We start from the raw sequence: 26,252 nt of genomic DNA on the forward strand, positions 1-26,252 counted from the left end.
GGACAAGGTTCAAAAGACACAAGTTTAAAAATTTTAAATGTCTCAATTGTCACTACTTATAAGAGAATAAAACAGTGCTAACAAGATGTCTCAGTGGGTGAAGGTTCTTGTCACCAAAGTTGATGACCTGAGTTTGATCCCTAAAATCCATATGGTGGAAGGAAAATGAATTCCTGCAGGCTGCCCTCAGATCTCTACATGTGCCATGGCATGCAGCACCTCTATGATACAGTGCATGCCTAATACCTAGCTCTTAGAAGGCAGAGGCAGGAGGATGACAACAAGTTTGAGGCCAGTCTGGTCTATTATATGGAGAGCTCCTGGGGAAAACCAGGGCTATCCAGCAAGTCCATCTCTTGTAATACAATACAGCCCACACACAGTATCTGTTACATGCAGCCATAATCAAAGAACAAAACCCAACACTCACTCCCATCAATCTGAAGGCCACATATAGGAAGTATGCCAACAGTCTATGGAATACTGGGAAACTCACACTGCCTCAAGACCACTGCCCCAGTATTCCCAGAGCAGTGAGCGCGGGCTGCTGAGGATGGTACCATGAAGACCCTATATTCACTTTTCCCCTATGCTCCCACCCCCAGACTGCAGCTACTCAGAGTGAAGACATTCGTCAGCCTGTGTGACACAGCAAAGGAGCGGGAACTCACCTTGTAAGTCATAAGGCATGGGTGTCATGTGGAAAGGGTGCCTGTAGTCCTGGATGAGGGAGGTGTTGATGTAGCTTGTATCTACAGCAGGAAGGCTTGGGGTGCGGGACACAGGCGATGCCTGATGAGGAAGACTTAAAATGCTGTGGGAAAGAAATGTTCAGAAAATTTAATAGTCACTTTAATAGTTTAGCAAATGCAATTGTATCCCACTATAAGTCCTACTTTTTATGATTAAAAAATTAAAAATAACAAAAAATCCAAACAAACAAACAAAAATAAAGCAAGTGGTAAAAACTAATTTAGGCTTGTGGTAGTGTTTGCAGACACTGTAAGGAAAATCAGAGAGATGCTACAGTATGATCATTCATACAGTCCATATAGTCCTTAGACCGCCATCCTCCACTCTGAGAATGCAGGAGCGACACACAGCTGAGACACCATGTTGGACATGGATGGAAGGTACTCCCAACAAGGAAACTGTGGTCCTTTCTTTTTTTTTTATTTGGAGACAGAGTTTCTCTGTGTAGCCCTGGCAGTCCTGAAACTCACTTTGTAGGCCAGGCTTGCCTTGAACTCAGAAATCCACCTGCCTCTACCTCCCAAGTGCTGGGATTAAAGGTGTGCGCCACCATCGGCTGCCCCCCAACCCCCTTTTTTGTACTGTGGTCCTTTCTAAGTAGGTGCTGAATGAAGTAGGTAGTGAGAATCCAGGGATATTCTTCATGCTGGATAAGTTTTTTGTCAACTTGACACATGGCACAGTCATCTGACAGGAGGAGGAGGGGACCTCAAGTAAGAAAGTGCCTCCGTAGTACTGGGCAAGCCTAGAAAGCATTTTCTTAACTAGTGATTGATTAACAAAAGCAGGCTGAGCAAGTCAGTGAGCAGCACGCCTCCATGGAGTGATCATCAGCTGCTGCCTCCAGGCTCCTGTCCTGTTTGAGTATCTATCCCAAATTCCTTAGATGACCAACAGTGCTGTGGAAGTGTAAGCCAGCAAATCCTTTCCCGGCCAACTTGCTTTTTTGTCATGGTGTTTCATCCCAGCAATAGACACCTGACTAAGATACCTTGGTAAGGAAAATGTAAATAGAGACAACTAGGGCAATGCAGCAAGCTGAGCATTGAGAAGAGAGCTGACTTATGAGTTTGCTGACAGTGAACTCTGGGCAGTGACTTTGGTGTACCCAGTGTCTAGTTTAGCTATCAGTACAGTCGAGTAATAGGGCTGTTGAAGCCAATCAAAGCAGCAAACAAGGCACCAAAGAGTCCCAAAGTATAAAAGGGGGAGAGAGGTATTAAGAAAGAACGGCTGAACTGGAGGGAAAGAGAGACCCCAGAAGAGCACCGGCAGGCTTCACTAGCCAGATGCCAGATCTGTCTCTTTCCTTCCCTTAAGGAAAAAGGACAGCCAGGCGGTGGTGGCGCACGCCTCTAATCCCAGCACTTGGGAGGGAGGGGCAAGTGGATCTCTGAGTTTGAGGCTAGCCTGGACTATAGAGTGAGTTCCAGGATAGTCAGGGCTACATAGAGAAACCCTGTCTCAAAATGCCAAAACCAAACCAAACCAAACAAACAAAAAAACATCCCAAACAAAACAAAACAAAAGAAAAAAGGAGGAAGAAAGAAACGAAGAACTAACTTTGAAAGAGTTATGACAGTCCTAAGAAGGTTTATGCACTACTCCACATGACCTTGACCACTAAGGCTAACAGGCACAGAGGAGAACAAAGTAATGAGACAGGAAGGAATACAGGCATCTTCATTTGGAATGTGCAGTGTGTGTTTGTGCACTAGTGTAGTACACGGGTGCTACAGCATGCATACACACGGAGGGCAGAGAACAGCTTCCCCTGCCCACCTCTACACTGCTCATGGATACGCTGGGCCAGATGGCTTATGAGTTTCAGGGCTTCTGTCTCCATCTGCCTTCTTGACTTAAGACATGCATGGTACTCTATCTGGCTTTACATGGAATCTGGGGAATCACCATGCTTTTATAGCCAGGACTTTATCCAGTAAACCACACCCCCAGACCTATCTTTTATTCCCAATACTCCATGTCACCTACTGGCATGTGGAGGTACAAATTTAATGGTACAGAGTACTTCAAACGACACAAAGCTTAAGTTTCCAGGAACAGAATCCCAATTTAAGTATGCACTATACTTTTCTGAATGGGATAGTAAACATAAGACACTCTGAGGTGCTGCACAGAAGGGTTTCAATCAGTGTAAATGCAAACCTCTGGAAAGCGCCATGTTCTTTAGCTGTGTCCTTGTCTACACTTAAGAGATCTAACAGGAGAAAGCTAGCCTTCACAGACACTCCAGTCTAGCAAACAGTATGGAACTTCTGGGTGAATGGAACACTCAGCAAGGTGCTACAGTGCCTGATTCTTTCTAGTTGTGGATGGCTGCCTGTCTTTCTATTCGTGAATGCTCTCAAGCATATTTCCTTATTATAATGCACAGCAGCAAACGACCTGCCGGGCTTCGTGTTACAGCTACCGGCTGGTTGCTACTGTGAACACTCACAGCACTTCGGATGCAGCCATTCTTTTAAAATCCTGGAGACATCCAGGTTTTCTACATATCCACAGAGAAGGCTCTGGCATTTGCAGAGTTGTATTTAGGCTCAATTCATCATGGGTAAATTCAGGGAAGTAGTTAATGCAACTAATATAATTTTCCAAACATAATAAACAGAGCTATTTTGGGAAGAACTATAATAAATATTCAAAGAAAAAATATTAGATTTCTAAAGACTCCAAAGTTTTCCCGATGAAAAAAATATACTCAGTAAAAATACTGCAGAGTTCACATATGACTATTTTGACAGCCAGTTAACTCCAGTCTTTATACACTTGTTTTTAGAAAGTATCATTTTTTTCAAAAGAAAGTATCTTAATTTTGCAATTATGGCACAAAAATATAACAATACAGTTGTCTTTCTGTGGGAGGCTGCTTCTAAGATCTCCTGCAGATATCCAGACCCACCAAGATCACTTTTTGTCCCTCATGTGTTACAGGATTCATGTGTCACCTAAGCATTCCATCTGGGTCTTTAGGTTCTTCAGGACACTTAACTACATTGAAATCACCAGCACCACCACCACCACCACTATTATTATTGGACAGGATGTCATCTAGTTCAGGCTGGCTCTAAACAGCCTGATAAGTGATGGAGTTATAAACATGTGCTACAAATCCTAGCTCCAAGGAACAACATGATGGGAAATAGACAACAAGTCTTCAAAACAGGGCTACTTCAGAAAAGCCCAAGCCATTGCAGTTCTTTCCTGCACCACACATGTCTGCAGCCAATTTCAATGGCCTGCCTGGTGTGCTCAGCTTCCCACTGTAAGTGCTCTACTTGAATTGATTTTACAGCAAATAGGTTCCAATTTTTAGCCAGTGTTCTAAAACCTACAAGCAGTCAAAAATGAAGTCTAATCCTTGGTGGTTTTCGACCCTGGCAGGAGCTGTGGACAGCATTTCAATGGACCTCCTCATATTCAAAGAAGCCCAGCAGAGAGGCAGAGCTCAGAGTTCATGGAGAACTCTATTATCTACACTGAACAAGTCCACTCAGGAGAGGCTAGTGGCTCTTGTGGCACGCACTCCCAACAAGATGGCTGCTACCCGACTAAAACTGGACAATGACTGTAAAAAGATCCTGAAAGGAAGGGATGCCACACCTCAAATATGAGGAGGACATAGGGAAAGAGCATTTCTCCCCGTTCCCCCTCCCTTCCTTTCTTTGAGAATGGGTTTCATTATATTTATCAGGCTGTTCTAGAACTCATAGAGATCCATTTGCTTCTGCCCTCCCCAAATGCTGGGATTACAAAGTGTATCCCACCACACCTGGTCCAACAAGAGTATTTTTATTTACAATATTAATCAAAAATTGATTAAATGAGGGCTGGTGAGATTGCTCAGCGGGTAAAGGTACTTGCTATTAAGTCTGGCAATCTAAGTTAGACACACGGCAGAGGGAGAGAATAAATTCCTGAAGGTTGTTTTCTGACATCCACATACATACAAAGAAAACAAACAAGTCTTAAACAAACAAAAAATTCTTGGTGATCATCAAAAATACTAAATGCACCAGAATCATCTTTTTAAAAATTTGGATGAGTGAATGTGCATCCTTGGAAGCCAGATGGTGTCATCAGATCCCCTGGAGTGGAAGTTACAGGCAGTTGTGAGCCACTATGTAGGTGCTGGGAACTGAGCGTAGAGCACCAAGTACTCTTAATTGCTGTGCCGTCTCTCCAGGCCCAGAAACATCTCTTGGTACAATTAATCCTATTTACAAACTCTTGGAGAACAGTACTTTACTTCATAAAAAATGCCACATCCCTGGGAAAAGTCTATCTCATTTTGTATTCAAACACAATGGTTTTTAACCTGGCAGCCTTTACCCTACTTTGCAAAAGAACTTTCATATGAGTGTCTTGGAAAGGTCCTAAAAACACTCACCCTTTATTACTTAGTGGTGATGTAGGAGACAGGGAAGGACAGGTCCTCTTGGCAGGGGGTTCTTCCTCCTCTTCATCTGATGAACTGTCAATGGTTAGGTCAATGACCTCGACTTTCTTGTTTTTATTTGAGGACTGGTTGTGAGAAGTCACTTGATGCTCCAATGTGGAGCTCAAGCATCCTGTGTGGGAATGATTAAAACACAAGACCCGTGTCAATTTTCTTCTCTCAATGTCCCTGAAGATGAACACATCCTTTTAGCAAAGCAACACTATGGTAGCAGAATGAAGATGTAAGGTAGCTCTGATTGACTGTGTTTAAAACTGTGGCATTTTTATTGGTTGTTAATTATTTTGAAAAATCATTTTCAATTAGAATAATCAAAATGTAACTTAAAGCTTTTATTAATCCCATAATTGTAGAGGCAGAGGCAAAAGATGTCTCTCTTTGAGTTCAAGACCAGCCTGGTCTACATGGTGAGTTATAGGACAGCTAGGGCTACATACATAGAGAGATCTTGTTTCAAAAAAAAAAAAAAAAAGTACCTTTTATATCTACCTTAGAATAAAAGTAGTTTTAGAGCAGGATTGTGTGTTACATATGTTTATCTATACAGCATCTAAAATACCTAGAAAATACTGGTCCTCTCCTAACAAAACAACAAAGGTCAAATCTATCCACACATATATGTAAATATTTAAAGAAAAAAAGCAGCTGAGTATGGTGTTGCATAACTTTGGCCTTGGCAATCAGGAGGCAGAGGCAAGTGAATACAAAATAAGAGACTCCAAAGTCTAACACTAAACAAAACTAAACAAAAACAATAAAGAAAAAAAAGAAGAAAAGAAGAAAAACAGCACTGCTCACTACATTGCACCAAAAGTATTCAAACTTTTAAAAAGGTAGGTGCTTCAAAATGATGACTTTAAAGGTGACTTTAGACTGCTATGAAATCTAGTACCATAAAATCTACAGGCTGGCAAAAAGTTGATTTAAAAGGACATTGCTATTTGTGGACATTTAATCACCTAAGAATCACTGAGCTATCTGTACTGCTCAGTAATGTTAACAGTCTGCATCTCTATGTTAAAAGCCAGTGTAGCACAGAAGCAAGCACCCAGGCCACAAGCAGCTGCTCACCATCGACTCCATTGTAGGAGGCAGTGACTTCCTGTACCTCCTTCTTCGACCTCATTGGAGCCCATGACCCATCCTCCTTAAACTGTATCTCGTCACAGTCTGTGCAGTACTTTAGGATTTCCATAAACAACCTAGACAGACAATAGAACATGTTTTAAATGAAGAGACATGAGAAGCATAACTCAGCACACCTAGCTCGTCTGTGTTTTATGAGTAGTAGATGGAAGTCAGGGAAGCAGAGCAGACAAACTGCATTCATGCTCACATGTGTGCTAAACGGGAAACAGTTATGCTAACTGGGGAACGTTTACAAAAAGATGTCATGCAACTTGGAAAGAAATGACAACTTAAAAAATATTTCTTTAGTTTGTGTTATATGGGTGGGTGGGTGCCACAGAGCATATGTGGAGGTCTGAAGACAACTTGTACGAGTTGGTACTCTACTTCCACCCATGGTTCTGAGTATTAACCCAGGCTGCTGAGCTTGGCAGCAAGCACCTTATCTCATCCCCAAGAGTTTTAGAGATACAGAAAAATGTTCACAAAACCCGAGATGGTTAAGGAAAAACAAATCTCAAAACAAGATTGTGTGTGTGAATAAAAGCACACACTAATTATCTCTAGGTGGTGATTTTATATATATTCAGTTTTGTTCTTTATACTTTACATTCTATACTTGCAAACTGCTCATAAGATCTTTTGGATAAACTGAAGGGATATATATTAAAAATGTCTAATCAATGCTGGAGAGATGGCTCAGTGGTTAAGAGCACTGACTGTTCTTCCAGAGGCCCCAAGTTCAATTCCCAGCAACCACATGGTGGCTCACAACCATCTGTAATGAAATCTGATGCCCTCTTCTGGCGTGTCTGAAGACAGTTACAGTGTACTCATATACATAAAATAAGTAAATAATTAAAAAAAAAGTCCAACCAACAGTTAAATCCAAACAAAATATATTGGTACTAAAAGAACATTTATAGGGAATGTAAGAAATTCATTGTGGTCAAATTACTCAGTCATAATATTAAATAAAGCCAAAGACTAAAAGTTATTAATAGCATATAATCAGAATTTATGTAAAAACTAAACCAGAAGTTTTACTAAAAATGCCTTTTATTTCCTGTTCTGTTTTTGAAAGAGTGAGAGAGATCTGTATTATAAGAAAAGGAAGAACTAAAACATATACTATACAGAGCTGGTAAAATATTACTATTAATCTAAATTTATAAGTTAGTTTTCATTTCACTTCTGAAAAATCTAACAGGAAACACTACTTACTCATATTCTCCCAATACTTGACATTTTTAAGCTCTAGGTTGTAAGTCTATTGATAAAAACATTGTACTACTGTCTTCAAGGCTCTTATGTTTTCTAATATAGTATTAACTAACTGTCTTGTTTGTTTTGCTGAAGAACACTAAAATATTAGGGAGACATTTTCCCCTTTTCACAATGCATTTTCTTGTTTCTTGTTCAGAGGCAAAAAGGCAAACAGAAACCTAAGGGGAATGGCAGAGTCACGGCCAAGTATCAGCAGGTCTTGACAACAGACAATGGCTAATAAGGAGACCCTCCTCTCACTGGAGCAATGGTGAGGACAGAGACTGAAACACAAAAGGGGAAAGACAAGGCTAGAAACAGAAGCCGCAGAACAATGGAAACTGCTATCAGCTGGCAATCCTTGGCTGGGAGCCCTGACAGTACACAGACAGCAGGGTTTGGTGGACAGGAGAGAAGCCAAGCTTCTATTAAAAAGCCCAACTTTGAAAAGAAACTGTATTATTTACAAATTGCTTAAATTATTTGTGTGTGTGTGTGTGAGGGGGGCTATGTGCACATGGAATACAGAACAGGGCATCAGATACACTGGAGCTGGGAACTGAACTTGGGTGATCTATAAAAGCAGTATAGCTCTTAACTGCTAAGCCATTTGTTTAGCACCAAAAGCTATTTGTTTGTTTGTTTGTTTGTTTATCAGAGGAGTTTGAATTTCCAGAATCTCAAAATTTGATCATGCATCCTCTTAATGTACTTTGTAGGTCTTAGATGTACTCAATATACACGTGTGCGCGCGCGCATATGGTCTGCTTAGAACTACTGCTTTAGGGGCTGGAGAGATGGCTCAGCAGTTAAGAGCACCAACTGCTCTTCCAGAGGTACTGAGTTTCAACTCCCAGCAACCCAATGGTGGCTCATAACCATCTGTAATGGGATATGATGCCCTCTTTGGTGTGTATAAAGATAGCTACAGTGTACTCATACAAAATAAACAAATAAATCTTTAAAAAAAATGTTTTCAAGAGGGGAGAGACACCAAGATGGCGGAAAGGTTCCTGCCACCAAGCCTAAGAGCCCAAGTTTAATCCTCAAAACATAGACAGCAGAAGGAAAGAACCAACTCTCTAATGCTGTCTTCTAACTGCCATTTGTTTATAATGTACCTTCCCAAATAAATGTTTTTAAAAAGCCCTAAAAGATGAAAATTATTTACAATACTAGTCACATATTTTTGATTACTGATTTCTAGAATAATGAAAATTCCATAAGCAAACACCTTTGAAAAAATTACCTCTAGGTTTTATCTCAAACCTGATGGTAACAATCTTGAATAGCAGAAAAACAAAAAGAGATATAAACATACATACCCGTCAATAATAAGGTGTTCATATGGAGCCTTCTTATCACAGACGGGACAAACCCATGTTGGTTTTTTCTCATTCATTTGAATGTAAAGAGTTGCATCAAAACACTGAAGGTGGGAGCAGGTAAGTGCCCGACAGGGGATTGTCAGTCGCATTTTCCCAAGCTTTAAGAAAGGTAAAGAACAGTCAACGTTGTTAGTATGTGCTGCTAAAAACTCAGGTTGCAATAATGCCTTCCTGAAATACAACATGCATATACTGTGATTTCAAGTGTGTTGTGTCTACAACCCTTGTACCTTAGGCAGGAAGAGTGTAAGAGCCAGAGAAGCATGAAACCTGCCTAGACTATTCCCTAGGAACAATAGGGAAGCTTTTGATACTCCAACAATATTGTTGCCTAAAAAGACCTGAATAAGGATAATAATACCAACAGACATGCTACAGGAAAATCCTATGCAGGGCCCACTCCTAGACAGAGAACTGTTTACAGTTGAAGGATGCTGAGATTAGAAGAAACAGCCTTTCCCAGGGATGATTCTAATTGGTTATCAGATATCAAATGGTCAGCTCTGAAATTGTATACATACAAGTAACAGTTCAGCATATGGACTGAGCAGGTTGTATTTATATATTTGGCATGTGTGTGTATGTAAAAACAAAGAAAAGAGGCTGTGATTTTGAGAGTGAGCAAAGGAAGGGGTACTTCAGAGGGATTAGAAAAAGGAAAGGGAAATGGGAAAATGTTATACTTATATTTTAATTTTTAAAAAGTAAAAATTTTAATCTAAAACCATGCTCTAAAGGATATCCTTGGATATCAAACACAGTGACTATGCATAGTCTACCATAAGAGCAGTGAGTTTCTTGTTAGGAATGTCTGAATCTCTTTGAATGTGCTCTCATATTGTGTGTGCACATGTATGTGGCTGCTGAACCTGGGGCCTCACGCTTGCTAGCCGAGCACTTTACTACTGAGCTATACCTGTAACTCTTTCACACATTCTCTTAAATCAGTCTTTGATCTGAAAAAAGTTAAGAACCGCCTATTTAGAGATTTAGAAAAAAGAAGACACGGAGATCAGTCAGGCTCTAACCTCATCTCTAAATGAGAACTCAGTTCACAGGAGGAAGCCCAAATCCCCCATTTCCTCCGCCATGTGAGGCATAATGGCCGGGGCAGCTCTGAAGAGGAGACAGATGTGCACTCTGAGTCTCTCTCCTCACTGGGCATCATCACACAGCCAACAGTTCTGGCTCTCAAACATCACTAGTACATTTGGGGACATTTTTCTTGTCCAATAATTGTGGACTGAGCTGACACAAGCTGACTCTACTCCACAGATGGAGGTTTTCTTTAATCTTACACTGCTTGATGCTTGGGCCCAAGGTAAGACATTACTGGGGACCTGCACAAGGAGTACCGGATATGATCTCCATCACCACTACAGGGTTTCCCAAGTCCAGAATGGCCACAGAGTATGTAAGCTACTCACTCTCTGTAATGATATTATTTGGTAAGTTCATGAAAAAGACTTTCCATATGTTTGTGTGTTAAAAGAGGAAAAATTTTTTGGCTTACAAAAATTTCAGGGAAATGTATAATTTCCTTGTCTACCAAGGAAACCAGCTGTCATGGGCCCGAAATTATTGTTCTGACTCCAATGATTTACTGTGCTTCTAGGGAAGACAGTTAACCTTTCTGGGCCTCCGTTTCTACCTAGAAAGGAGCACCATTCCCTCCCCACTTCCACTGGATGCACTGATAAAGAACTTCAAAAGGACTCTCAACATGCTAACAACTTAAGCCAGGAGGAACATCATTTATCATGTCCAAAGCATAGAGAGGACCAGGAGTAAACTGAGAGTGCCCTTCTCTGTGTGCAGCTCTACCCTGAACAAGATCATACTATTTTATTTCTTTGTGTATCTCCTACTGGAAACAGGTCAGACTCACGTCCTTGCCCCCAGCTTTGGAAAAGTACTTACTACACTGTAGGATGACAGTCTCATATACGGATAGACTGTTGGTTGTGCATGCTAGCAGTCCTAGGAGAAACTCTTTATGTCTGAAAGATGTGAAGACACTGGGGAGTATAGGAATAAAGGCATGTGAAAGGAAAGCCTTCAAGAACTACCTCTTTCAAAGTATAAATAAGTCCGTGGATTATTGCTTGGATTCTGGCATCCTTCTTTCTGTCTTCCTGTCTGCATGAAGCATCAGGGGGAGCCCCACAACTCTATAGCTGGGAGCTTACGTGCTGGCACTGAACTTCCATTGGACTCTCAACCTATGCTTTCTTCACAGAATATTAAGCAACCAGTAGAAATTTGCATTTCACAGTTAAGGTCTAATTTAAGATATAAAAACTGAATCTGGGGCTAAGAAATAGTCAGTAGAACATTTGCCTAACATGCAAGAAGCTCTGAGCTCTAGCATTGTGACTCATATCTGGTTCTGGAATCCCAGCACATGGAAAGGGAAGCTGTTCAAGATCATTCCCAGTCTAATAGTGAGTCTGAGACCAGTCTGGGCATTATGATCCTGTGTTTCAAAACACAAACAAATGGCCTGCCACTAAAAGTATATGAAAACAAAAGGATAAATAAAAATTTAATTTGGTACCATCAATTAGATACCTTGGAAACGTTGATGGATTAATAAATGCCTTAGCTAATGGCAAACAAGCAACGACTCTTCTGTTGCCAGAACTAATTTGTTCTTCTGCCTTTTTTTCATATGCTTATGGAAATCAAATCATAAGAATGGAAGACAAGTTCAGTAAGGAGTGTCACAAAGCTGTTCAGTTAGTCCTTTGTGCACAGAGGCAAGAAAACAATCCCACCACAGCGCTGTGGTGAGCTTCACCAACAAGGTGACCTACAGTCTCAAAGCTAACTGACAAGTAAACACTACAGGAATGACAGTTATAAATGGCATAAGAAACCAGCAGCTCATTTTCAAATATACAGCCTTTTAGTACTATACCACAGGTGTCATCTCAAAGAGTCATAAAATAACACTTATGTGAAGAATCCTCCTGTCTCTCATTTTAAGATCAATCACTAGATTTAAGTGTCTACCAGACAAACAGGCACCTATTGTATCTAACACGGTATAAGAAGGGGCAAGCACTAAGCAGTTTATTCTTTTGATTACAAACTTAGTTCTCTTCCCTTTGAAGGATAAGACGGGTGTCTGCATTATCAATGGATAACCATAAACACGTTTTCTAGTGAGGCAGACTTTATTCAGCCGTGCTACAGCTCATGATGCTGCATGAGAAGAAAACTAGTTGTAAGCTGGCTTATACCAGCAGAAGCCTACAATGTCAGGACAACATATACTTCTATGGATAAGAAAGTTTGATTGATACTTAAAATCTTGTTAGTTTTTTCATACTAATAAGTACTCATAAAATAAATTTTTAGTTTATTTTCTCTGTTCTATCAATTCTAAATTATCTATGTTTGGGTTTACAGGTCTGTGGAACAGCTCATATCAGACTTTCAACATTTCCATCTCTGTTCTTAATAAATTAGAACCGACAATCCTCAAAGAGAAAAAGCATTTTAATTATTTTTGTTGCCTTTAGCTAAATGGCACACAAATAACAGAAACTCATTTATTCTGAGTTCTGCATATTACAAAAGGGAAATAGAAATGCACAGTCAGACAGCATATTTACATATTTCAAAGAACAAATCTCTTTTTATGATTCCATAAATTTGATATATAGATGAGTTATCACAACTGTATTTTATTTTTGAGCAAAAACATACCTAAAAATATATGGCCTTGCTATTCTGAAGTAACTGTAGGGGGAATTATCCCTTTAGCCACATAGAAACTCATGACATATTGTAATTATATATTTTATACAGCAGCTTTTTATAGTCTGAAATTTGAAAGCAGATGCTAATTTACAATGAACTGTTGAAACGAATGAGAGAGGAGCACAGGGGACATCAAATTAGAAGCTGTTCAGTAAATCAAGATGAGTAAGAAGCAAAATGTGACCCATGTTTCCCAGTAACACGGGAAAGCACCTGAACCACAGAGAGAAGAGCACAGTCCAGGGATACAACCGCTGCCGCCATACACAGTGGGTTGCGTCTTCAGATGAACACACTTTGTGTGACTGCTCCATGTTCTAGATATTACACATCAGTTCAGCTGTAAACACTTAAGATGGGAATGCAAAGAAACAAGACTTCTCTAGTGATTTAAGTGGGAAATAAAGCTGCTGTGGTCTTCTAAATTTATCATATCCTCTTGACTGGGGTTTTACAATGAAACGAAGCAGTAAAAAACCATGAAAAGGGAGTAGGTTAAGTCAGGATTTGGGGAAAAAGAATGAGATTTGTTATTTTAAATTATCTCATTTAAAGCTTTTTTCCTCACCTTCTACCTTCCTGATCCTGAACCAATTTTATGGTTCTTTAACACTTACCTGGTTATTAAAGAACTTTTAATAATAGTAACAATACTTCTCTTAAGGAAGACAGACTACAAAGAGGTCTCAGAAGGAAAGTCATTCACAGAACAGACAGTATAGCCATGGCAAAGGACACAGTGGTTTCTAACTGCACTGTGTTTCTTCTAAGGTGTGTAAAGATCAGAGATGGATCTCAGCTTTAGGAAACATATAAAAAAGGCACACTCACAAACTAATCATACACTGATGAGTATATATTTGAGTTAAGGCTTAGTAAGCAATACTAGGCTAAGATGAAGGATAAGTAATATTTAAATTTTTACAGAACTTGTTGCTTCTTCAAAGAACAAGAAACTCCCACTCTCTTAGGTTAGCAGGCTCTCTCGATCCCAGAAGCTTCCTCAACAATCCAGGCAAACCAGGAGACAAGTGTCCTTCCCTTCTTTATACATCTGAATATGGTTAATTTGATTAACCAAATGTCAGCAGTTTATTATTAATCTTCACCTTCTTTCATATGAAGGCAATATTCAACTGCTATAATCTTGGTGGGCCCACCAACAAATTAGGTATGAAATGAACTTCAACACAATTTTTTTGCTTATAGTTTTATTCATTTAGTCAAATCTGATGACTTTATAATTGTTTCATTTAAATGACTGTTCCTTCCCTTTCTGGCTTATAAGTATTAAGTTAATTCTATAGGCATAAGGAATTCAGTCAGGTAGAACAGAATTTCCTTTCTCTTCCTCCTCTTTTTAAATTAAGACAGGGTATTGTTATGGTAACTTAGCTGGCCTTGAACTTATGGTAATCTGTCTGCCCCAGCCCTATCCCCACAAATGTTGGAATAATAGGCATGGGTCTCCAGGCCTAGCACTGTGTGTGTGTGTGTGAGAGTATATGTATGTGTGAGTGTGTGTATGTGTGCAGTATCAGGAATGGCATCATGTTTTGTGTTTGTTGTTGTTTACAAAGTCATCTTGGAGCTCAATAAACCAGGCTAGTCTTGAACTCAGACTCACTGTCTCTGCCCACATTAAAGGTATGTGCTACACCCAGCTGGCACAGGTTTTAAGTGGTGGATTCTTATAGCTACTGTTGACAAAATAGTTAGGCTGTGATGTGGATAACTGTGCTCACTTTTTATTCAGGAAAGCCCTGTTTGAATTCGTGGAGCATCCCTCTCTGCTCTTCTAACTGGAACCTGAGAAACAGTTGTTTACTGAAGGCAGTCCTTAGATAATACACAATATGAATAAGGCAAACTTTAGAATTATTCAGCTCACAGTCCTATGCTTCAGTGTCTTTCCATCTTGATAAGCTCTGACAGTGTAGAATGGGGAGATTCTTAAAGTAAGCAGAATTACTCACACTCAGGAAAAAGAAGAAGTATTTATACTCAAAGCAAGCATTAGCAAACACTTACTGGACACAGCAGCGAAACCCGTAGGCTGGTAGTAGCTATCTCACTATCTGGATCTGCAGTTAACTTCTCTTTAACTGAAATGCATTGGAGAGAAAACAAGTAGAACAACTTTATTAAAGGCATTACTAATATAACACTGAAAAAGAAGCTTAAAACTTAAAACCTAAACAACCAAAACAATTATCTTCCAATCAATCACCTGTCTGGAAAGCTAAGAGCAGTTACAGGGCTTCTGCCCTTCACAGTAAGCGAGGGAAGGAGGGCGTTACTCTTTAGCTAGCTGAAGCTCCTGCAAAGCCCTGGTACTGCATCACGGCCCACAGGACGTTAGCCCTAGAGCAGCTTATGTGTTCCAGGGATGGTTGGCCCTTTTAGTTAGTACTCTAAGATACTAATGATTTTCTTTAAAATTATGATTAATTTGCATTCTTTTATTTTAAAGAAAAGTAATAAAGAACATGATAAAAAATAAGTTTGCATAGACAGAAAATGAATTAAACATTATAACCATATTAACTCTGCTTTCAAATTATAAAAGAAACAGTCCAAGTATTTCTTTACCATGAAACCGAATCTTGTCATTTACCTGTAAACTCACTGTGTTGTCTTTAGCAAGTCAACCTGCCTCTTTCCGCTAATGTTATTTACAGTAAATCCAAAAGCCACACCAAATTCTCTATGTCTTTTCAGTTCCAACTTCCTATAATTTTCAAATAAGGAAGTACTAAGACTTTTACTTTCCATGGCTATTCTTTTATTGTCTTCCAGTTTACTATAAAAGATTCTTTATACTTCCCATGTATGGCGATTTAAGTAAGAATGGCCCCCACAGCTTCATATATTTGAATGCTTGGTCACCTGGGAATGCTACTATTTGAGAAGGATTAGGAGGTAGGGCCTTGTTATAGGAGGTTGTCTTTGAGGTTTCAAAAACCCAAGCCAAGGCCCAGTCTCTGGCTTGCTCTCTGTCTGCCTATAGATCAGGATTTAGCTCTCAGGTACTGCTACAGCATGTGCCCTTCATGCTCCCTGCCATGATTATAATGGCAACTGTAAATAAGCCTCAATTAAATGCTCTTTTATAAGAGTTGCCTCAGTCATGGTGTGTCTCCACAGCAATAGATCACTGACTAAGACATGTGTAAACCTGCAGCAGTAGTTATCTCTGATGACAGGAACCAAAAGAAACATTGAGTCAGGAAATATCCAGAGAAAATATTCTAGTAATCTTAGAAATAGGGGCCTGAGGTAGAGTGGTTGTAAGTATAACCAAGCACAGTTTCAGAGCTGTTGCATAATAATTATGACCACAATGCTAACACGGGAAGCACAAGCTGATAGGCAGATGTCTGGGTGCTGACTGCTACTGGCAGAACTACGAAGCCAGCCTTTATGAAATATGTGGTTTGGAATTTTTAGATGGCCCGAGTTTTGGACAATCTACTGAAGGGTTGTCTCACATTAGGGAATCTCAACATAGAAGCTCATCTGAGTTACATCTAGAACATTCTATTTTGTAACTAATCACATTAGACTGGGGAAGAGGGACATGAATGGGTGGTTTAAAAAGCTCCACACAGGGGCTGGAGAGATGGCTCAGTGGTTAAAAGCACCAGTTGCTCTTCCAGAGGTTCCAAGTTCAATTCCCAGCAACCACGTGGTGGCTCACAACCATCTATGAGATCTGGTATATAGGAATATGTAAAAAAAAAAAAAAAAGCTCCACACAGATTCTGATGCCAGACTAAGAAGTTATTTTGTAGACTGGAAATCTGAAGTTTTCAAAGTCTGTATGTATTTCTTATTCTTAGGGTGACATTCATATTCCCAAAGCCATAAAACCTCTGGACTTTAGTTTGGAAAATAGAGCCATCAAGACACTAAAATATCAACAAATATAAATTAGGAAGTTACTTATCCAACCTTAGCTAATCCTTCCTTATAAAATAATTTGAAAGAACATTAACTTAATTAGCAGAGCAAAGTAACTTTGAAATCCCAGGAGGATTGCTATAAGACCAGAACACCCCAGTCTACATAATGAATTCCAAGATAGCCTGGGCTACATGTAGTATGAGACCCTTGACACAAGACAAAACAAAATCCCAATTAACAATAACAAAACCCAAGTCCCCACTCCCCAGTAAAAACAAGTAACTGTGTCTCTGAGGATGTCTGAGAAGAGTTCATGAACTAGGTGGCAGAAGAACAGCCCTGAGCGTGTAAGGGAGCTGGCAAGTGGGGAGGAGGACAGAACAGAAAAAATACTGGAACTCAGCCTTTAGGTTTTAGTATTCACCTCAGCAGCCCAGGGCTCTGCAGCCATCAGCTGGGACTTACATCATTGGTTTCTCTGAGCCTCTGGACTTGTGCTCAGCCATGCTTTCCTGTTTCTCTAGCTTGCAGGTGGCACTGTGGAACTTCTCAGCCTCCAAAATCAGGTAAGCCAGTTCCTCTATTATTTTTTTCCTTCCAGTCTATCTGTATCCTCCTGGTTCTCACTAGCTCTAGAGAATCCTGAGTAAGACACCATCCATTCTGCGTGCCTTTACCAACTGGCCCAGCAGCACCCTCCTACACAGTAATGGGAATAGTAACTGTTGGAGCTTTGGGTAAACTTGTACTTAAATGCAGCAACAGCATAACATCAGCCTTGAAATCAAAACTCAGTAGTCACAGAGGTCACACTGGATAGGCAGTAAGAGAACAGTTACCCGAGTCATGAAGTCAGAATTCTGACTTGTCAAGTCACTTTAGTAACTTTTTTCATTACCTGGTAAATGAGAATAATAGTTATCTCACAGCATTGGATTAAATGAGTTTAACCCAATGAAGAATATATTAAACTACCTAATATTATATTTAGTCAATGCTAACAATTCTTACTTAAAATAATTTGCATGCTCCCTCTCTTTTAGAGATAAGGTTTTTTGAAATTACATTTGTGGATTTCTATTACAACAAGCAAACAGAAATCTCCTTTGCTATAACAGGCCCAATCCTACTCTTATGAAAATACATTTTTTTTATATGTGAGGCAGTACAGGCTCTGCATCAATTGAGAACAGCTTAGCTGCTCCAGACTGAGGGTTGCAATCTATCCCACAATGCACTAGTTATCTCTGCTCCCAACAGCTGAACGTTAAGGCCACAGTTAACAGGTGGAGCATCCAGCACCTCCTGAAGGAGAATGGCTAGCTCATTTGCTGTATTGGAATATCAGAAAATGGGCTGTGTGAACCAGTGCATGCAGTAAAAGCATGTGTCACCTTGCTATTGAATCCCTGTTTTATGAGCTACCAGTGTTAGTCATGAGACTGTACTTAAGAAACTGAAATAGATAATGTGAAACTCAGTGCTTAGTTATACTAGTAACATCTATGCTCAATAGCACACTGCTGGTACCTACCACACAGCGGTACAGCTGTTTCAGACTACTGTACTAGATGGTGCTTTTCTGGGTTCTAACTGTTTGACTTCTCTCCCTCATTAATTCCAGAATACTTTAATTCAGTCTTTGAGAATGTTAAAGCTGAAAACAACTAAGTATACTAAACTTAACATTCTACTATTGTTCAGAAAACAAAAGGCTTGAAGCCTAGTTTTCACTCTACATTTCTTTTTATCAGTTAACACCAATCACTGAGTATAGAAACACATCTAAACTCTTAACATGTGGGAAGTTGTGACAGAAGATTACAAATTTGATGTCACAAACTAGAACAATAACAACAAAATGTGAGAGTTTACTATGTGTCAAGGTACTGTGTGAGATAGTGAGGACTCCAAGAACTGAGATAAAATAGCAGAAGTAAAAGATGCTTAGTGAGGTCCACCCATATTGATGGGCTCCTAGAGACCCTGGGGGTCTGGGAAACGAAGGACCCCTGGAGCAAAGCAGTAGAAGCAGCTAGAAGGTTTGAGGCATAGAGAACACTCCAGCATTGATGAGGGATGAAGGGAGGGAGGGAGAAAATATGGTGTTTTTTTTTTTTAATGGACAGGGTTATACATGGCACTAACAAAGCTGGAGATTTTATTCCATTGGTGTTAGAAATTCAGGGGATGAAAGAGGATGGTAAGATTAGATGTGTACCACTAAGCAAGGCTACCAGGAAAGAGACAAGAAAAGCCAATATAAAGGAAAGAAAAAACATCATTTAGGGCTGAGGTTCTAAAGATAAAGACAAAATGTAAGGATTTAAATGAGGGCAATGACAAAAGATAGATTTAAGAAATGTTTAGATTGTCAGTTGGCAAATCTAGAGGATTCTTAAATTCTTGATTCTGATAAGCAAAACAATGTTTAGGTCAAGACAGTCAGCCTATGGAGTCTGAAGCTAGAGGAGAGACCTGAATGAAGATTTGTATTTGGGGGTTAGGATGAGTTTAAGCAGAAACAGTGGATATGAAGGCAGGACAGCATGGAATTCCAAGGAACATTTACAATGTACTCCCACCTGAGCCCCTAGGGTCTCACTCCTTAGCCCTGGCTGGCCTCTTAACTCACAATCTACCTCTGCCTCCCTCTGCTGGGATTAAAGGCCACCATGCCCAACTTTAGGAAGCTTCTCTCCAGGAGTCCATAGAAGGAAGCTGGGTGAGGTCAGAAGAGGGAAGAGACAACTTCGAGGAGAAAGAGGTTGGTATCAAATGCAGTAGAGCATCTGAGGTAGAAATGCCTTAGGCAGAGCAGTGAGAGGAGCACTGTGGTCACTGCCTAAGCACATTGAGGGGTACTGTGGGGCTCAAACACTATGTAAGCAGCAGAGAAGCAGTCACAGAGCAATAGACTACCTCTGTTGAGAGTAATAGGACAGACAAGCAGCAGAGGTTTGGTTTTTTTTTTTTGGTTTTTGGTTTTTGTTTGTTGTTTTGAGACAATGTCTCACTGTCTAGCTCTGTCTTGCTTAGAACTCAATTTGCAAACCAGGCTAGTCTTGACTCAGAGATCTACCAGCCTCTGCCCAAGTGCTAGGATTAAAGGTGTACACTACCATGCCCAGCAAGAAGCAGAGTTTTAAAGTATGAGAAAGACGTATCAGTAGAGCTGTCAGGAAATACCTGAGGAGACAAAAGGGACTAGAAATGTGAGTAAAAGACAGTGAGGTGGCCAGCTCATGTAGTGCTGTGTCTGAGCATTGTCTCCTATGGCAGTCAGCTCCTTCACAGTCTCACTTTTCAAACATCATTTCCCCTTCAGAAAATAGCACTGATGTAGTATATGGTACTTGAGAACACAGGTCAGTAAGGTACTCAGTGGGCTAAGGTAGTTGCAGCACAGCCCTGTTTGTCCTGAGTTCAGCCCCTGGAACGTGTGTTTCTCACACACAATAATAAGAAACTGGTTGTTTTTAAGTAGGAGGTTCCTAACTGGTTCCAGGCATTGGACTTGCCCCTCCTTGCTCATTCTTTAGCTGATGATCAGACCGCCCACATCTGACAGTGTCTTTCCTCTGTGTAAGAACCCTTTGATGGATTTCTACCACATGGACCTCTATAGCACCTATCAATTTACAGTCTCTCCACCCTACCTTGGCTCTTCTCATCCTTTTCTATACTCTAGTTTCTCAGGCCTTTTCCCTGGACATATCCCCTTCCCATCCTGGGGCTTAAGAACAACTTCTCCTCTTCTAACAACTCCCATTACTGTCCTTCATATCCCAGAGCACAACAGAGGAAAGAATCACTGTGATGTCTCTTCAGAGTTTTCTGTCTTCCTTCTTCAAAGCACATGTCAAAACTGTAACTCATTAATGACTTAAGTCTGTCTTTCCTATCAGATTGTAAACTTTTGGGATATATGGAGAAGGTGTGGTCTTGTGTAATGCTGCCCTGCTATTCCTAGAACACAGAAGATTCTTTATTTAATTTCCTGAATGAAAATACAGAACTTACTTCATTTTTGACATTTTGGTTATGAGCTTTTTTACTGGCTGAACCATCTCTCCAGCCCACAGAATGTATTTTCTCAGTGAAAAGTCTGAATTCTAAATACTAACAAACTTATTTTAAGAACATTATCACACATGGCCCTGATTAACAAAACTGTCAGCAGACCTTCCTTACAAGGTTAAGAATGACTTATAACCAACACAATTGTAAGCACAGTTCATGTTTCAAAAATTCCTGACAAGCTTCATTTTTGCTTAACTTTTAAAACAGTATTTTAATTACATAACTTTGGAAAAGCTATTTCTTTACAGGTGATATAGAGGTAAAGGCCTTTAGTCAACTGCAATATATTTCTTTTTGCTTTGTTTTTTTTTTTCAAGGCAGGGTTTCTCTGTGTAGCTCTGGCTGTCCTGGAACTCACTCTATAGACCAGGCTGTCCTGAAACTTACAGAGATCTGCTTGCCTCTGTCTCTGCTTCCTGAGTGTTGGCATTAAAGACAGTCATCACCACACCCAGCCTGAAATATATTTAATACTGGTAGAATCCAACTAATATTCCATTCATTCACTTGGCCAACAAGGACAATAAAACTCTCACTCAGATTAGCAGGGCAGAAGGATGCACAGTAAATAGCTTTACAACTGGGCAGTCTTGCTGTGTAATGGTAGCTGGACAGGTTCCTAGAACTCCAATCCAGGCTCTCCTGACAGAACCTTCAGGGCACTCTAGCTGTCAAATGTATAAGAATCAAGAGCCTATACAAGCAGCCTACTTTGTTGTTAAATCCAAAAACTTCATCTGCCTTCTTCTGTGGGATTTGTCTTTTCCACCACAGTTACCACACAATTCTATAATGTTTTCTGACTAATTGCGATCAAGTAATGCAAGGCAAGAATAAAGACTGTCAGTCAGGGATAACTCCATCGAGGCTGTGAAAAAAGAAGGATGCCTCTCTTGCACATTCCTTCCAGGTGGATGGCTACCCCTTCTTCTCTCGTCAGGACCCTTTCTTTCTTGTCTTTGACTCGTGGTGCCTCCATTCCCCTAGATCCACAAACGATGCTTTCATTTTAGCTCCAATGTTGACTCTTGGTTCAAATGACACTCCTGCCCACTGAGTAGCTAGGGATGCAGGTATGTAGCACCACGCCCAGCTATTTGCATTTTCATAAAAGGATCCTTTCAGTACAGAAAGAAACCTCTAGTGCACTACCTTGGGTGTTCTGCTTACCAGGGGTAGTGGGATCTTCTAGTTTGGTCACTGCTACAGAAGCAGGGTGGAGAAAGGATGGGAGCTGTGCTGCAAGGGAGCTGTGCAGAAGCTGGCCTTAGTATCTTAGTTCTTCCCACTAGAATGTTAACAACAAATCTGAGAATGGGCTGCTGTTAGTAAGTTATCTTAAGAACTTCACATGCAGGTTGTGGCAGTTCAGTCTGTAACTCCAGCACATGAAGCAGGAGGATCACAGCAAGTCTGAAGATGGCCTAAGCTATAGAATCAAGGCTAGCTAGCCATCATGTTCCTGAGTGCAATGTGTTCTGCTTCCTAAGCACCAAACCTCCACCTGCAATTCCTCTACAAAGAGCCCACACTTTTGGACAAGGGAATTAAGGAAGAACTTAAACCACCTCTTTAGAAAAGCTACTGATGCTCAAAACTTGAAGCCAGAAAGTCCACTTTTAGATCTTACTTACATTTCAATTTTAACACATCAAAATGAAGCATTCAAAGGGGAAGTATGTGTGTATGTGATTATGTGCACAGATGAAATTCTCAAAAACTACTCTTTAATAATCAAGTGTCATGCTGGGCGATGGTGGCACATGCCTTTAATCCCAGCACTTGGGAGGCAGAGGCAGGTGGATTTCTGAGTTCGAGGCCAGCCTGGTCTACAAAGTTGAGTTCCAGGACAGCCAGGGCTATACTGAGAAACCCTGTCTCGAAACAAACAAACAAACAAACAAACATACAAACAAACCCAAAACAAAACAAAACAAAAAAATCATGTGTTACAAACCTATCATTACAGACAAGGATAAGAAGACACCGAGGAATGAAGAAATGTGCTCAAGGTAACATTCATTCCTGTCACTCTACTGCCGTTTTACTTTGATAAAAGCAAGGGGACAGTCATCATATAATTCTGTATTTTTGTCCTGGATCTAAAATATTCTTGAAAACCAAAAGTACGTTCCTGGAATTCATGCCAAGATTTCCTTTCCATCTCCTAAAATTCCTTAAACATTGGTTTTATGAGGTTGTTAAAAAAAATACTGTGTTCAAGAAGTAACCTTACAAAGTAAATATTAAGATCTGTAAAACACAGATCATTAAATATAGTTCATGGCAAAGAAATTAAAGCTGCCCTTAGATCTTAATTTATAAGCTCACATACTAGGTTCTTGGCGTTTGTAATCCTCTGTAACAGGTTCTGGTAAACAAAACAAAACAAAATAAAACAAACCCCAAAAACTAACACTAGAATTTGAGTTGAGAAAAAAGAACTACTCTAACCTTAACAAGATAGTTTAGCTGCATATATGAAGTAAGTTTATCATACGTACTTAAAGCTCTAGAATGATCCGGATTCCTTATTCCCTTTGCTCGTAACCTCTGAAGAAGAACTGTTGAGGACAACTGTTTTACAAGATATACTGCCATGGAATAGGTCTGGAAAAAAAAAAGATGTAGAAAACCAATCACATATTTAAGTAAACAGCATATCTATTTAACCCACAGTGACAGGGAAAGAAAACTAACACTTCTTGTAGCACCTACTGTGTGTCAAGCACTGTCCTAGGTATTTCAGTGAATCCTGATTGATAGGCTGCTGAGGTGGTTAGAAACCTAAGTTTGTGTGTGTGGCCAAGAAAACAAAGGTAGAAAAGTAAAGAAACTACCCTAACTTGTAGCATTCTCGTGTCAAGCTAAGAATGGCTGCCCAGTGCTGCTGCTGCTTTATTGCACCATGTGCTTGAAGAAACAGATTAAGGCTCTTACATAAAAGAACACTATTAAAACTAAATATAAACCAGGGCCATTAAGACACTGAAGGTATCATAAACTGTATTCAGTAGGTAACACATACTCTGCCTCACTATGCCTGGGAAGCCTCTAGATCTTAAAGGAACTTGACTTGGGCCACGCAGACATCAAGCAGTGAAGCAGTAAAGAAGACTGAACAGAGAAGCACTGGCCTGAAGATGAGCAGGGTACACCCAAGGCCTGCAAGGCCTCCCTGAGAAGGTAGTGTAAGAAGCAGCTAGCAAGCCAAGCTGAGCGAAGGGTGCGTGACTGGGAAAGAGGAAGAGAAAAAAGGCCAAGACTGTGAAGGGAGGAGAGGGAAAGGCCTCAAGGATCTTTTCGGTTGAGATGCGATGGGATTAAGCAGATCAAGACGCTTGAAAAGAAGTGAGAAGACAGTCTACCTCATAGTAACAGTCTACAGCACACTCTTGATATACACTACAGACTTCCTTTCAACTTTGTCTATGGTCTGTAGAGGACAAACAGGTACTGCTATATTTTGAAGGGCTGATGAAACTGAGGCACAGATTACACACTATGCTTATGATCATGTGACAGCTGGGATAGCTCAGGTAGTAGAAACCAAGAGGAAAGGGGAAGAATGCCAGAAGGCAGTACTGAATGAGCAAGGGCCATGATGTTCCACTAATTCTTCTATACATCAGAGTTTATTAGAACATCCTTGTCTAGCCCCATGAACATTCCAATCCATCCACCCACCCACCCACCCATCCTGCAGCACTAGGGTCTAAAGCAGGGGCCTCATACATTTAGAAGGCACTCTGCCACTGAGCTATTTTCCCAGCACTAGTTTTGCATATTTAAATACATATCTGCTTCTCAGTAACAAAGGAGCACACACCCTACAGAACCCCCTGAAAGGCTACATTTCCTGTCAAGTTCAGAAACCTATGTTCACATGGTACGTATTTTCTGGGTGGGGGAAAAAACTGAGTAGCAAACAGCAAATTTACTTTCATTAGTACATTCCACAGTATTTTAATGAGGAACAACTTTACAATGTCCCAACATTTAAAGCACATTAAAAAAAGTAAGAATCCTTTAGAAGAAACTCAAACCTTGTTCACCATCACTCTTTGCTTGCCTGATCTTTCAATCAAACAGAAAACTGGAGAGATGCTAATCAACACTGTGAGATTTCAGACTGACAGCTTCAACATTCAAACTTGGAATTACACCCAGGACTTTCTATTTGTATGTGTGATGAGATTAAAACAAACAAACAAACAAGAAAACCCCAAAACCAAGTTCAGTGAAACAGTACGTGTGCTCTGTTGAAACGCGTAACCAGAGAGGAAAACAAAAGCTAAAGAAATGCTAGGAGTGAAGTCCCACTTGTACCAATGTCACAGAGACACTGCACACACAGACGCCAACCAACAGCAACTAGTCAGTGTGTCTGCCTGCCCTCAGGTACCACCTAGGCCCCAACTATTTGTATATCATCTCTAATTGTTCATTTTGTCTGTACTTTCCCGAAGTTTGTAAAATTGTTTAAGTCTGTAAGATACTTTCTCCATAATCCAAACAATGTCCTTTTGTCCCCCACTTACAATTCCTCCACCCATAGTGAAAGTTTAATAAATGCTAAATCCAATGCCACATAGTAGAACAAGAAGTTACAATATGCTTCTCTCCTTCAAGAACTGTGTGGAGTCTCTTTATTTCTTTCTTATTTTCTTCCTCCTTTTTACCTCCTCTTTCCAGATCAAGTCTCTCTACACAAGGCTTCCTTTGAGTTAGGCAACCCTTCTACTAGGTAATTACAGCCTTGTTTTCACTTTGTACTTTTAGACAGAATTTCACTAAGTTATGCAGGCTAGAACTGATCGGGCTAGTTTTAATTTTGAGATTCTCTTGCCTCAACCTCCTAAGTAGCTGGAATTATACCCTTGCACCACCAGGCAATATAATATCTATCTATAATAGAGGCATTCTGTACAAACTCTTCAGAGTATCTTTACAAGCTGAATTAAACTAGTGATTTTACTCTTTAAAGTGTCCTACTCTGTTTGTTTCTTTGCTTTTTCAAACAGGGTATTTCTTTATTTCTTTAATGCATATGAGTACACTGTAGCTGACTTCAGACACACCAGAAGAGGACGTAAGATCCCATTACAAATGGTGGTGAGCCACCATGTGGTTGCTGGGAATTGAACTCAAGACCTCTGGAAGAGCAGACAGTGCTCTTAACCGCTGAGCCATCTCTCCAGCCCTAAACTAGTGATTTTTAAAAAATGCAATTACAGTCATCTGAAATTTACAAAAATAATTTCCTTTCTACCTTTTAAAGATTTATTTAAATTTTATGTATATGAGTGCTTTATCTACAGTATATCTACATGCCAGAAGAGGGCATCAGATCACATTACAGATGGTTGTGAGCCAAGAAAATGTTGTTGGGAATTGAATTCAGGACCTCTGGAAGAGCAGCCAGTGCTCTTCACTGCTGAGCCATCTGTCTAGCTGCTTCCCTCCCTCCCTCCCTCCCTCCC

The 26,252-nt window shown here is 40.2% G+C and overlaps 1 protein-coding gene across 5 annotated transcripts in view; it reads right to left on the reverse strand.

Annotated features, from left to right (window-relative positions):
- The window catches only part of Pias1 (protein inhibitor of activated STAT 1), a 110,199-nt gene that overhangs the window by 7,775 nt on the left and 76,172 nt on the right, over positions 1–26,252 (reverse strand). For all 5 annotated transcript variants that reach the window (XM_031345676.1, XM_031345673.1, XM_031345678.1 and 2 more), the window contains exons 7-12: positions 23,274–23,379; positions 14,812–14,885; positions 8,950–9,110; positions 6,302–6,432; positions 5,162–5,342; positions 672–814 (exon numbers count right to left, since the gene is read on the reverse strand). In XM_031345676.1, coding sequence (XP_031201536.1) covers positions 672–814; positions 5,162–5,342; positions 6,302–6,432; positions 8,950–9,110; positions 14,812–14,885; positions 23,274–23,379 — 796 coding nt within the window. The remainder of the gene's footprint in view (positions 1–671; positions 815–5,161; positions 5,343–6,301; positions 6,433–8,949; positions 9,111–14,811; positions 14,886–23,273; positions 23,380–26,252) is intronic.

This window comes from Mastomys coucha, unplaced genomic scaffold (genome assembly GCF_008632895.1).
Source record: "Mastomys coucha isolate ucsf_1 unplaced genomic scaffold, UCSF_Mcou_1 pScaffold23, whole genome shotgun sequence".
NCBI classification, from domain to species: Eukaryota; Metazoa; Chordata; class Mammalia; order Rodentia; family Muridae; genus Mastomys; species Mastomys coucha.